Source organism: Strix uralensis, chromosome 5 (genome assembly GCF_047716275.1).
Source record: "Strix uralensis isolate ZFMK-TIS-50842 chromosome 5, bStrUra1, whole genome shotgun sequence".
Taxonomy (NCBI): domain Eukaryota; kingdom Metazoa; phylum Chordata; class Aves; order Strigiformes; family Strigidae; genus Strix; species Strix uralensis.
In genome coordinates, this window is record NC_133976.1 from 73,171,364 (window position 1) to 73,184,506 (window position 13,143).

Below are 13,143 nucleotides of genomic sequence, written 5' to 3' on the forward strand. Positions count from 1 at the left end.
AGATGCAAAGGGAAAAGTATCCCAGCTCTTTTTTTCTTCTTCCTGAGGGGTCCTAGGCAGCAAATATAAATGCTTAACCTTTAGAGTTACAATTAATTTTACTTGTAGTGCTTAAGAAATGTTGATGTATGTCCTCTTTTGCTTTCTGGAAGCAATATACAACTTTTTAAAGGCATACGTAAAACTCTGTTTCTTTACCTTGAATAACTTGGTTTCTTGGCCTGGTTCAGACACCCTCCTATCAAGCTTTGAAGTGGAAAAAGCATTGGAAAAAATCAATGGAAAAGTAGGGGAAGGGAACCACCTCAAACAGGGCAAATAGTCTTTTGTTAAAGCAGATACCAAATGGCCATGAACCTTCAACTGAGCACAGGAAACATGAATTGTAAGAAAGAGCAAACTCTTGTAATTGCATGCATTGAAAGAAGAAATTTCAGGTACTTAAGTATCGAACGGAAAAAACTGCACATCACGTTCATCACACTGAATGGACTAAAGAATACTTAAGCTTCTACCACTTGCCTCTCATAGCTGTTCAACTCAGTTGCAAGCATTTTGCCGGAATGTCTTTAACAGTGAAGAATCTTCCTGGGTGGAGGTTCAGTCACTGACTCATCAGTTCAGAAATATGTGGCCTTAAAAATGGAAGATAGGAATTCAAGGTTTTGAAGCACTAATATCTTAAGAAGCTTTGTGTGTTAGAAGTCCTCTTTAAGAAATAACAATGATCTAAGTAAGGAAAAGCAGGGATCAGCTTGAACACTGAGATACAACATGCTGTATGGCTTGCATGACTAGGGCAGATGATATCTGAAGTTGGAAGGAAAAAGGCCTTTCTAAAAGTAGCTGACTTTTACGAGCTGATCTTACAGGCATTTGTACTATTCAGCATCAAAAGCTTCTAGATTACAGCTAAAACTTTTGTCAATATTATTGTAAACTTGGTTTGAAGTGAAAGGAGATATTTGTGTATATTCACTGCTGAGCCTGGAATGTGTCTGACCAATTTTGAATTGGATATGATATTAAACTGATCAGGAATAAAAAGGGGGGGAGGGGTGTGAGGTTTGGTTGAGTTGCATAAAATCAAGATCTGATGTATTTTTAAAATCTGAAATTCTAAAATTTGGTTATATTGCAGAGTTTCCAAATGTGTTTTTAGAAACCTAAATAAATTCAGGGATTACTGAGTAAACAATGTATGTTTAAAAATGAAAGTTGTTCATTATCTGTTAAGGATCAGGCTTCTTAAAACTGTGATACTAATATTTAATATTCTATCCTGTACTGACATCTATTTAGCTGTACATTAACTGAGGTTAATTTAATTTAACAAGAGATGGGAAGGTGGCTCTTCTTAGGAACAGGGAGGTGGTAAGTGTTTTTAAAATGCCTGGCTTTGCAGTGTGATGGGAACCATTAATGAATCACTGAAGCATTACTGTGGGGAGACTGATAGCTCAATGTTATTTGTCAGTATAATGCCACTAGTCAAAAATACTGACATTAAGAATGCACGAGCTACTATTTGTTGTCCTGCCAACTGTACTGCTGTAGTTGCAGAGGGGTAGGAATGAGATAAATCCAGCAAAGTTTTAGTCTAGTGGAAGCTCACAGGGATGTTGAGTAATAATAAGTTATTTCGAGATTGTTATGTGATCCATAGGCCAGAACTACACCAGTGTTACATAAACCCGTTATAGTTACCTCCAGATTACTCAGGGCTGTTGCCAGAGCAGGCAGTGACATGGGGGTATGTGTGCTTGTTGGAATGCTTTTGTTTGTCCCTGTGTTAGAGGAGTGAAGGTCACCAAAGTTGAATGGGACTTTGCAGATACAGTTTATTCCCCAAAATAGAGACATAACAGGCTAAAATGTAAATATAAGAAACTCCATTGCTTTTTGTGAATAAAGTTTTTATGCTAAAGAGAAAAAAGGTGGTTGCTTCTGTGTCCAGTGTAAGTATTTAGAAGCTTTCTAACATAATGAGTTTGTGACTTTGTTTTAAGGTAAATTTCTTTCAGAGACATATTTCTACCTTACCACCCATTACCACCATCATAAAGTTCTCTGCATAGTAGGGATACTTTTTAGGACCACCCTCTGAAACTGTTGAATCTTCTTGAACACAAATAGGAGGCTTCGCTCCTATTAGAGTAAGTCATAAAATATAAGGGACGATGACTTTTGGTGCATTGTCTGAGTTGTGCACTATTTTTGTTGTTTGCAACATTATCTTAGGCCTTTTAGTTCTGGTACCAAATGGGTTTTGTGGCCCATGTTGGATCGTTCCTTCTAATTCAGTTCAAACTCCACTGGAACTAAAATGTTATCTTTGAATTACTGTTGCTATACCTGATTTTAAAAATGAGTACAAGATGATGTTTTTCTATCAGAATGGTAGCTAATTAAAGCAGAGAATGCAACTAATATAATCTGATTTTTCAAAAATGTATTTTCCATACTGAAAATAGAGTAAAGATACTTTTAGTATTGTGTCACTGCGGCATTTCTAAATTTGTATCACTGAAATGTGTGTCTAGGCATGTCTGTATTTTTTGAAAGCCATTTCCAAGCAGAAGTCCCGATAATGCAAAAGGTCATACGGATAGTTCAAGATGTTCACTGCTGCATATTCTTGTTCGGATGATAAAGGCAGCATCCCTGCTCCTAAGTGTGAGGTTAAAGAACTGTGCACAATAGATTAATTAAACTGATCTTAGCTTTACACTCTTGTGTAAGAGTAAAAACTGAAAAGTTAGTGCCTGGTCCACTTGTCCAGTCAGACTTCACTGTTTCAGAAGAGCTTCTGTCCTCATGTTGTGTGTTTCTAAACAAGGCCCTTCTCACTGTTACATGCTCCAATATCCTAATTGTTTGCCAGCTGTACACTAAGGAACTGTGTCCTGCCTTGTAGTTACCAAATTTCCTGTTCTAGAGCTTGAGTAATTTCTTCTATTCATTGGAATTGCTGCAGTTACAGTAGGTGCTGTGATTAATTAATCTGCTTTTTAACTAAAGCCATCTGCTTAGCTAGCCATAAGGGTTCCAGATTCTTGGGACTTTTGAAATAGGTTGATATTTTTATTTACCTGTAGGTGCTGCAGTACAGTGGACTCTAATGTCTGAAGTAAAACTTAAAATGCCTTGTGTGCTGGGCTAGATAATTAGTCAATGGGGTGGTTGTAAGGCATGGCGCATATTCAGCAGTAGTGCATAGCATAAGTTGCATTTCAGTATTATCACAAATACTTTGTTACAGCATTTTACTTGGGTGCTGGAAAGGATCACAGCCAATGAATTCTAGGAAGAGTTATGACTAGTTCTTGTTCAAACTTAACTGTATGGAAACAAAGCAACAGAACTGTAGCCTACTGTACCAGTCTTTATAAGGCTTTTAATGGTGTAAATTCTCTGGCTTTAATAAGTAAAAATACAGTATTGAGAAATGGGCAAAGAAGTTGGTTAAGCAGGCAGTGTCAGTGTCCTGTGGCTCCTGGACCTGGAGATCAGCTGTAGAGTACACATGTGGAGGTGATAGTGAGCAGTGATGTCTAGTCAAATGAGGAGTCTTTTATTCTTTTCACCAAAGATTCTCTCATACATATGGCTAGGTGCTTCTTTTAAGCTTCTTTTAAGCAACGTTAGGAATAAGCAGTTAGTATGGGTGTGTCAATCAAAGTACAAATATACTTTGTGTGTATAACAACTTTAATCATGTATGTTTGGGAATTTTTTTTACTGTTGTGACTGGCCTCTTGTTTTTCATTAATGCCTCAAAAATTGATGAGATGGTAGATTGAGGAGGAAAAGCATTGTGATCAGTCAGGCTGCAGCAAGCAGACCTGTATAAATACTACAGGGTCTCCATTGTTTTTACAATGTGTTTGTGAAATCTGGACATATATCTGTTGCAAGTTGTGAAGACAGCTGGTCTGGAGAAATTTAAGATTCATGGGACTTAGTTTATTACACACCTGCATTACAAAGGGTGAAGACTAACTGGTTAAGCTGTTTCAGTGCTATAGAGCTTTCAGTTTTGATCTGGATCATGGTAGATCAGTCAAGTTCAAAAGGTATTGGGTTCAAAATGTGCAATAGTTTTTGATGAGAAGAAAACTAGGTCTGTCCTGATCTAAATAGTGCCTCATGAGCTAACTCTAGCTCACTGGAAGCTTTCATCTGCTCCTACTGCTTGTATTGCAGTAATGCTATTTACTCTGTTAGGATACTGATCTGGTGCAGAGCTTATTCTGCAGGATTTACTGATGTAATTCTTGGCAGAATTATCAATTGTCCAGAATTAATTGCTATGAAAATACTGCAATCAGAGAAGCTAAATTTTCACTTCTGTGAAATGTGTTGCATACATTTTTTCCCCTGCAGCCTCAACTACTCTAGCTTGCTTTTTAACAAGAACAATAAAATCTATTTTATGTAGGCAACGCATATCTCCTTTCAATGGAGTAAATCTTATGCTGAAGTTTTCCTTTTCACAATAGGTATTCGACTGAACTGGGACGAGTATTATCAAATAAGTTATAGGTGTATGCTGTGTGAAATAAGGAAAGAACTACATCTGAAAGATTTTCTAGAACAGACAACAGGATTAAGATGAAGGATTAGAGATGGAAAAGGTGATGAAATGGTTAAACATGTAGGTTTTGAGGGCTGGGTAAGTAATTAATAGCAGGTAGTAAAATTCAGAAGATCATGGGATAAACCAATTTAAATGCCATATATACCATTGCCTGGGGACTTCTTTTGAGACTATGGGGAAGGAGGTAGGATCATTGGCTTGTTTTCCACTGGAATCATATGCTTTGTCTAAATTCCTGGAATTAATGGTTTGTGGCAGCCTGGGACTGGCTCAAACTAGAATGGTAACAACTTAGCAAAAAGAAAATATAGAGACTTTAATTACTTTGTGTGATTTGACTTTGCTACTGATTCTATTAGCCTCTGGACTGCAAAGTTAGAACACTTTGTTTGAGAAGATTAATCAGTTACGGTAGAATTCCTTTCAAGCTCTGCAGTTATAGCACCTTTGAAAAGAGTTAAGCAAGAATTGTGGTTAGACTGGAACAGGTAGAGTCTGCACTTGTTAAATGCTGAAACATTTAATGTTCTTTGCAGGTCATGCAGTGTACCCCAGAAAAGTGTAGCCTTAATTAGGTGTGCTAAATATTAGATTGTTATTCCAGTGAAGTAGATTTGCTTTGACTACAGAGTGTCTATTTGGTTTGAGCACAACTGTAACAATAAAAAAAATTATAAGCAATGGCAAGCAAAATATTTGTGATACAAGTAAGCACTGTTAAAATGGAGATGGTAATCAACAGTTAGTTGATTTGGGGTGGGGGGGGTGTATAAAATGTCTAGCAAAGGACTTGGAAGGCCACGTAGGATCTTTAATGATCCCCTTTCCCTTGACCCATCTAAACTTTCACAGCAACTGGTGGAGAGGATTTCTGAAATGCCCAGTAAAGGATCAAAAAGTGTTACTTTTGCAACATTGATAGTGTGGTATAACAGCAACACTGGTATAATTGTTATACTTGAGGAACTAAGTATATTTTGGGCTGAAAAGTGATCTTGATAATTTGAAATTGAATTTTATCACAGTTTATCATCACTAGTTGGTCAAAATTCATTTGCTCATTTCACACTTTAAAATGGTGTATGTGATCTTTCTTAGCATTGCTCCTTATGTCCTTCCAAAAAAACCCCCAAAAGCCCTGAAGCTGTGGACAACTCATTAGTGAACAAGTTTTACAGTGTCTGTTTGAAAATAGGTACCGGGGGGTGGGGGGGGGGAGAGGTCAGATTTCAGATTTAGGTTTGGAGTCTAGCAAGAGGCATTAGAAGACATAACTCTGGATTATTTCTGTGCATATGGCGTAAAACAAGCAACAATGTAGCTTTCTAACTTTGTCCCACAGTTTGAAAATCATCTTCAAATCCCTGTTCCCATACACTAAGTACCAGGTAAAAGGAAAGCAGATGATGTTGTCAAAGGTAGCAGAATGCGATTGTCAGGAAGGAGGGAGGTGGAATGTATTATATTATCCTAGTGCTGACTTGTATATTGTTAGGATTAAATTCTGGTCAGCTGTATGTATACTTCTGTTGCTCCATGGAAAGAAGAGGAGAAACAGCAGCTGCCTTTGTCCCCCAGTACAAGACTAGTGCCAGCAACCTTGGGTCGGAACAACACACTGACTGACCTGTTCCCCTTTGTTTAAAAGGGTACTTCTGCAACATCAGGAGTGAACTGGTTGATGATCCTACATGCAGCCTTAAACTATTGAGAAAACCTGGGTGGAGAATAGGCAGGGCAACCAAGCAGAGGGGGCGGGGACATGCAGGAAGTAAAGGATCCCTGTGCTGCCTCCTTACATCTAACTTCTTCCTCCTTTACATCTAGCTGGGCAGGCAGAAAAGGACACACTTGGCTCTTGCTTATATTGATTCTTTCTATTCAGTATTTGAGTGTCAAAAGCAGATATTAAGCTCAAATCTCTGCAGCCTCATGTACTGGACTTGGAAAAGTACAAGAGGGGTCAAACAGAAAACAATGCTCCCTTCTAACTTTGATGTCTGCTTTCCTTCTGCTGTGCGTTAAGTCCACAGCCTAGTGGATTTCTACTGGAAACTAGCAGCTAACTAACGCTTTGGTATATATGTGTCTCTTTTCCTGATGGATTTTACAAAAAGAGAAATCTGTCCTGTATTTGTAATTGTTAGTTCCCACTGTTGCTGCTCACACAAGGATTGCGCTAAAGAGGTAAGAATTTCAGCTCTGTAAAGTGTGTGTAGCCACAGAAGAGGATTTTGGGGTGAATCAGAATTCTTGACAAATCTGCTGAACTGCTTTATAGTTGCATAGCTTGGGTCTTCAGCTTTTAAACTTAACTGTACTTTTTTCCCCTGTAATTTTTAAAATGTAGATTAAATCCTGAACAGCAAGGCTGGAACACTTATTGCTTCTGCTCTTTTCCACTTACATTGTTATTCCAAGTCTAAGTATTTTTTTTAAATTTAGAATTGCTGAGGGTATGTAATACTCCCTGTGTCTTCCTTTTGGTTTAGTGTAAGAGTTATAAAGCAGTGATACCTCCTCTTATGAAGTAAATGATATTTTCACTATCTCTTGCAGTAGAACAAGATGCTAAACCACTGACCCAGTAATCTAGTGATCTAACTAATGCAAAACACCACATGTTTCTAAGCAAAAGTTGTGAGGAGGAGTTCTGAATAGCTTATACTTTGGTGTTTAAAGAATTTTGAAAATCTAGTGTTTTTAAGGGTACCTAACTCGTCTTTAATGGATCAAATAACCCTATAAATGTGGATGTTGAATTTTGGAACACACTTTTTTCACCTGATTGAAATCTGATAAAATTGCAAGCTTTACCATGTCTAAGATAAGTGAAATATGAAATCTCTTCTTATGCTTAACATGAAGACTGTAAGATAGTTTTGCATCAGTTGTGCTTTGTGCTACCTACGTATATGCCCATATTTTAGAGGTGCTCTCAAGATGTAAGGGTTCAGTGGGTTTTATCTTAAGTTGGTACTTCTCTCAAAAGAAGCAGTTCTGCCCTTGTTAGCTATTGCACTATCACTTTCCTCCTGTCAGCCTGAGAACTGGTGCAGCAGCGTAGGGAACCAGATTGGGAGCTTCATCTCACTGGAAACTTCTGCAGGCTTTTTTTGGTTGGATTTGTTTCAAGTCTGATAAACACCATGATCTGGTTCATTATGCAGCTGTATAAATGTGTGTGCTGGCAAAAGGGAGGAAATGACATGGGTGTGGGAATGGGAGGTGGAGAACAGGGGACTGCTGCTTTCAGCAGCACTGCCAGTTCATGCTATTTTAGATGGTAGCTTGAGAAAATAATGATGATTTTCATGTGTGCATGTTACACCTATCTACACTTCTTCTTTCTCTGCAAGAGCTCTTCTTTCTGTTTCTTTAGAAAACTCAGAAAAAATGCTAGTGGGATTTGGGTGTTTAGTTCTTAAACTGCCACTGGGGAATAGGACTAGCAGATTAGAATATTTGAATTATCCTGTGATTCTTCTAAGGAATTTGGGTACTGGGGGAGGCATATAATAATGTGACCATCTTGCAGTAAGTTTGGTGAAAACCCAGAAATACTGAATGGCTTAGTATGTACTTGAGTGCCTTTGGTTTCAGAAAGTGATGAACATATGCTTGGCTGCACAGCTCGTGCACTCTTAAGGGCACATCAAGGTTATGTGAACTGCAGGGCCTGGCCTCCCTTTGGTTTCTCTGTGATGGCAGATTAAGATATATAGGCAGCTTTGGGTAGAAAAGGGTTCACCGATTTATTGATTTTTATCATTCATAGTATCCTCTGTCTTGTTATGTAAAATAGTTTGACACTTCCCCTAGCGTTTGGAGGAGGGGGAAAAATGTTTGGAAAGCTGATGGTACTTACATGGCCTGAAGTTCAGCACGTAAGGGTGCTTGGCTAGTACTGTAGACTAGGCTTAGGCAACCCTTCTCATGGACTGTGGAGCAGACTGAGAAATAGGTAGCTGTTTGAACACAGAATCCTCTGGTTTTAAGCCCTAGTGTGAGGTTCTCAGATTTTCTGAGGAGCAGTTAGGAACATAGAAGCTATGCTGGTGGAGGCTGGTGGGAGCTTCTCTTTTTAACTGAGCTCTTGGTATTGTAAAATGGCCCTCATGTAAGGGTCTGAAGATTTTGGACAGGTATTTAATTTCTTTCAGGATAGAGAAACATGGGGTTAGCAGACTGAATAATTTTAAAAACTGTTCTCAGCTTTACCTTTTCAGGCTTTGTGCAAGAACAGAGCATGTGGTAAAATAGTTAACAAGAAAACTCATGTTCTGGCTTTGTTATGGTAATATTTTGCTGTATCAGTTGTCTTATTCATCTTAGCTTTTAGTTTTTCCAAAATGAGATTGTCACAGATCTGACATCTTCCTTCTGCTGCCATAGTGTAAACGAACATGCATGCAGGCTGCTGCTATGTCTGGGGCTTGAGCTATTTAGGACTTAGATGTGTTAAACTTTGGCAAATTTAGATACAATACATGCAATAAGCAGTTGAATAATTATTGCATAGGTTATGTATGTGTACATAGGAGAGCATTTAATTATGTATAGAAACATTTATCTCTACATGTATGAACCTGAACTCTTGGGACCCTTTTAAGCTTGGTCGTTATTAAAGTTGGGTGTCTCTGACTAGTCTGTTATATGAGCAGAGACAGTTGCAAACAGGTACTTGATGCCAGTAGTAAACACTAAAACTACTTTTATAAATCCTTATAGGGTGTAGGGCTCTGTGATGTCCTGCTAGGAAGCTGAAGATTTATGGTATGACCTGGTAGCAATATTAAACTTACCTGTCCAAACTTCAGTCTGGTGTCTTATCAGCTGAGACATTGATCTCCAAAAGTCTTAATGTTCAGTGAAGTTTTTAAAAGTGTTAAGCAAATGTTCACTGACAGACTGTGTTTCAGGGCTTATTCTAGTCACAATATACTCTTCAGTTCTGTGAATTCCAATTGCTAGAATTTTGTAAGAACAAACTTTAGAGCAAAGAAATAGATAACCAGAATGCTGTTGTAACAGGAAATTTTTATCAAGTGAAAAACTGTGTCTTTCTGTAGTTGTTTTTTGGTCCATTTAGAAATTCTACATACAACACCTTCGTAAAATGTAGTGACAAATAGTACTGTTGTCTACTGAAAGACTGGACTCTTGTGCTTCTCCCAGTCTTGTGTTTGCATCTGTTAAAGCTGATGTTGACTGTGCCCTCTCCTGGAAGAGTGTGGTAGAGAATATTTTAGGCGGTGAACATAGGAAGTCAATATACTGCCATGTCTGACCAAGGGGAAAAAAAGTATCTAAATGTAGATGGAAATTGTTATCGTATTAAGTTAACTCTACATGTTTAGTTAAATGAAGGTCTGTAGTTACAAAGGCTCTGGTTTAGAGACTCGAACTGTTCGTTTCAAGACTTGTTTCCCCTTGACAGTACAGGAAGGGGGAAGGGTCATGTCTTGATGTCCCCATTTGGTGGGCAGCAGTATCATCTAGGATGTTGAGAGAAGTACTTTCTGGTAAGGACACAAATGATGATGCTTGTACTAATACTTCATTTATTTCTGTACTTCAGCCTCTATGGTTTTCACTTTTTCTTTAGTTGTGATTTACCAGTGAGACAGGGTCAGATACACTAAGTGTATGATTTCAGGATTGTTCGGCTTGAAAACATGGGTTCTTCAGATAACAGAATTTGAACAGGATGTCTTCATCCTCTCTCATTCTGCTGTCTTAAATACAGAGTTTGAAGCTAAAGGCTGAATCAAGTAAAATTGAGTGCCAGATTTTGCTGTTGTGGACAATTGCCCCTGAAATAGAGCTTTTGACTGTGATTAAGTGATGAAGCTTGGCTCTCTGCCTGTAGTGTTTTAAAGAATTCCCAGATGGTCCTATCTTCTGGCCTGTTTGCTTTACTGATTTGAGTGGCTGATCATACTTAGATTTTGCTTTGGTTTCCCCAATGATTTTAGCATGTATTGGAAAAAGGATTACTGTGTGTTGTGAAGGGCTTTCGTAAAGGTCTGTATTGCTAAGCTCATTTTCCTGAACTCACAACAGTAGTGATGTAGGAGTGTGGTTTGAGTATAGTGGGTCTTCTCGTGAGAGCTAAGATACAGGAAGGTCTTTTTTAATTTCCTTTTTTTAAACACATTGGACAAGTTACTTAATGACCCAGTCATCATTCTGGGCTAAGGTCTTTCCTGTAAAATCCATCTATGCCAAAATTACTTTATGTAGTGGCATGTTGGAAACATTCTGGGAAGCAGCAGAATCCTTTGAAGACTGTTAAATTAATCATGTGGGTTCATGCATTAGTGTTCCATAGGAAACATTTCCTTCCATTTTCAGTCCAGTCTGTGTACTTATCTCTAACCAGCATAACTTCCATGGAAACATGGTTGTCCTATCATAACTGAGAACCTAACTACCAAAGCCTTCTGTTATGGAAGTGTAGCTGAGAAATGGGGGGTGTGTGTGAAATATTTGCAAAAGTCACTAACAAACAGCTGAACAGTAAGATTGTGGTCAGATTTCTCTATCACTTGCACTAGTGGGGAATTCAGGCCAGTTATCTATTGAGTAAAAATAGTTGGTCTGTAAACACAATCAAAACTTAAATCAAGTGGGCCTTCCAGTTTCTCTGTTGTTATTTGTATGTTCCAGGGTGTTAAGCCAGCCAGCTTTGATAAAGTAGCAATCCCTGAAGTGAAGGAGATTATTGAGGGATGCATTCGACAGAACAAAGGTGAAAGGTAAGTACTTTCTTTTCAAATGGACATTTATCTGAGTCCTTTATCTGTGATGATACCAGATCCAGTTAGTTCCTGGGGTCTTCTGTGTTCTGATGAAAGTTGGGAAGCCGGTATTACTTCAGCAGCTTCTATTCTTTGGTAGATTCTTATTCAATGATTGTTTTAGGGAATTAACAGTATCAGGAAAAGTGCAAATGCTATAGTAACCATTCATATCAGTTTATTCAGAAATTCTACTGCTTTTATTAAAGCTTTGACCTAGTCAGCAATATAGTGGAAGACAATCCTCCTGTGTTCCCAGGTATTTGGATTGTTTGATTTGTTTGTTATTCTGTAATCCTTTGTTTTTCCTGTCCCTCTGATTTTGTTGTTAGTTTATGGCTGATTATTTTGAGGGCTCTTTTTATTTTTTAAATTTGTCCTGCTCATTCTCATCCACATTTTCTGCACGGTGACTTCTACTTCAAGTGATTAACTTACACCATTGCAGGAAATCTGTAACTGTTCTGATAGCTTATTTGTGGGGTTTTGTTTTCTGCTTTTACATAGTTGTTGCTTACTGAATGCTTCAGCCTTCGTCCCTCCTCCAGCCTTCTGCTATTCTGTTCAGAGATAGTTTTGTCTGTTCATGGATGTTTATTCATCCCCTCTAACTCTTGAAGTTTTGCATCTGATGGCATTGCTGTGTATTTCTAATTTCTGATCTTCATATTTTCTTCCCATTTTAAGTTAATTTTGTAGCTTCACATCACTTATTTCTTGCCATTTAGTTTAAGTGGTTAACTTTTAGACTACTGCTGTTAATGCTGTGCATATATGAACATAGATCTTGTTTTGTACCTTCAGGATGCTTCTAATTGTGTCAGAATGCAAGTTGAAGTGGTTCAAGATAGTATAAAATATGAAAGGAATCATTTGGTGCTTACCTAGTGCTGAATTTACTAGATGAGGCTTTTGATAAAAATCTTGAAATAGACTGGAATACATGGGATTACTGTACTGATTTGGGGACTAAAGGTTGTGTGTTGGATTTTAATGTTCAGTAAAGCCAAAATGTTTCTTCAAGGCTTCTTATTATTTTATTTAATATATATTCTGTTCAGTTGGCTTAAATCTGTTGGTACTTCTGATGACCAATGTGTGCTGGTTTGGGTTTTTTTTGGTACATCTGTACCATTGTTGCATTTTGTTTCTCCATTGTGCTTTTAAGTATAAATTTGAATGATGAGCTGTCAATTCATGGAAGAAGCATAAATGTAGAGAACAAATTTGGGGGGTCATCAGGCAAGGATATTCCTTAATATTTTATGAAAACATAATAACTGTTTACACTTTCTACATTCTTTCCCAATATGCTAGATATGCTATTAAGGACCTTTTGAATCATGCTTTCTTCCAAGAAGAGACTGGAGTACGGGTAGAACTAGCAGAGGAAGATGATGGAGAAAAAATTGCCATTAAACTCTGGCTGCGAATTGAAGACATCAAAAAACTTAAGGGCAAATATAAAGATAATGAGGCAATAGAGTTTTCCTTTGACTTGGAGAGAGATGTCCCAGAGGATGTAGCACAGGAAATGGTAAGTGTTGGTGGTCTTACAAAGTGTCAGAAGTACTGGCGTACTCTGACAGTGAAATGTAGTCTGTCAGCCTCTGCGTTTGCCATTGTTATTGCCTAGAAATAGAACAGCTTTGGAAGTTTGTGAATGAGAAGTTAGTGCCAGAGAGTGGTAGCTTATGTTGTAGCACTACAACAGTGGCTGTCTATGACAGTCTGAATTCT

General features: G+C 38.0%; 1 protein-coding gene across 12 annotated transcripts in view; it reads left to right on the forward strand.

The window, feature by feature from the left end:
- The window catches only part of WNK1 (WNK lysine deficient protein kinase 1), a 105,390-nt gene that overhangs the window by 47,664 nt on the left and 44,583 nt on the right, over positions 1-13,143 (forward strand). For 11 of the 12 annotated variants that reach the window (XM_074871640.1, XM_074871647.1, XM_074871641.1 and 8 more), the window contains exons 5-6: positions 11,273-11,361; positions 12,721-12,940. In XM_074871640.1, the coding sequence (XP_074727741.1) occupies positions 11,273-11,361; positions 12,721-12,940 (309 nt within the window). Of the gene's footprint in view, positions 1-6,431; positions 6,788-11,272; positions 11,362-12,720; positions 12,941-13,143 lie in introns of those variants that run through there. The other variant, XM_074871652.1, reaches the window with a different exon arrangement.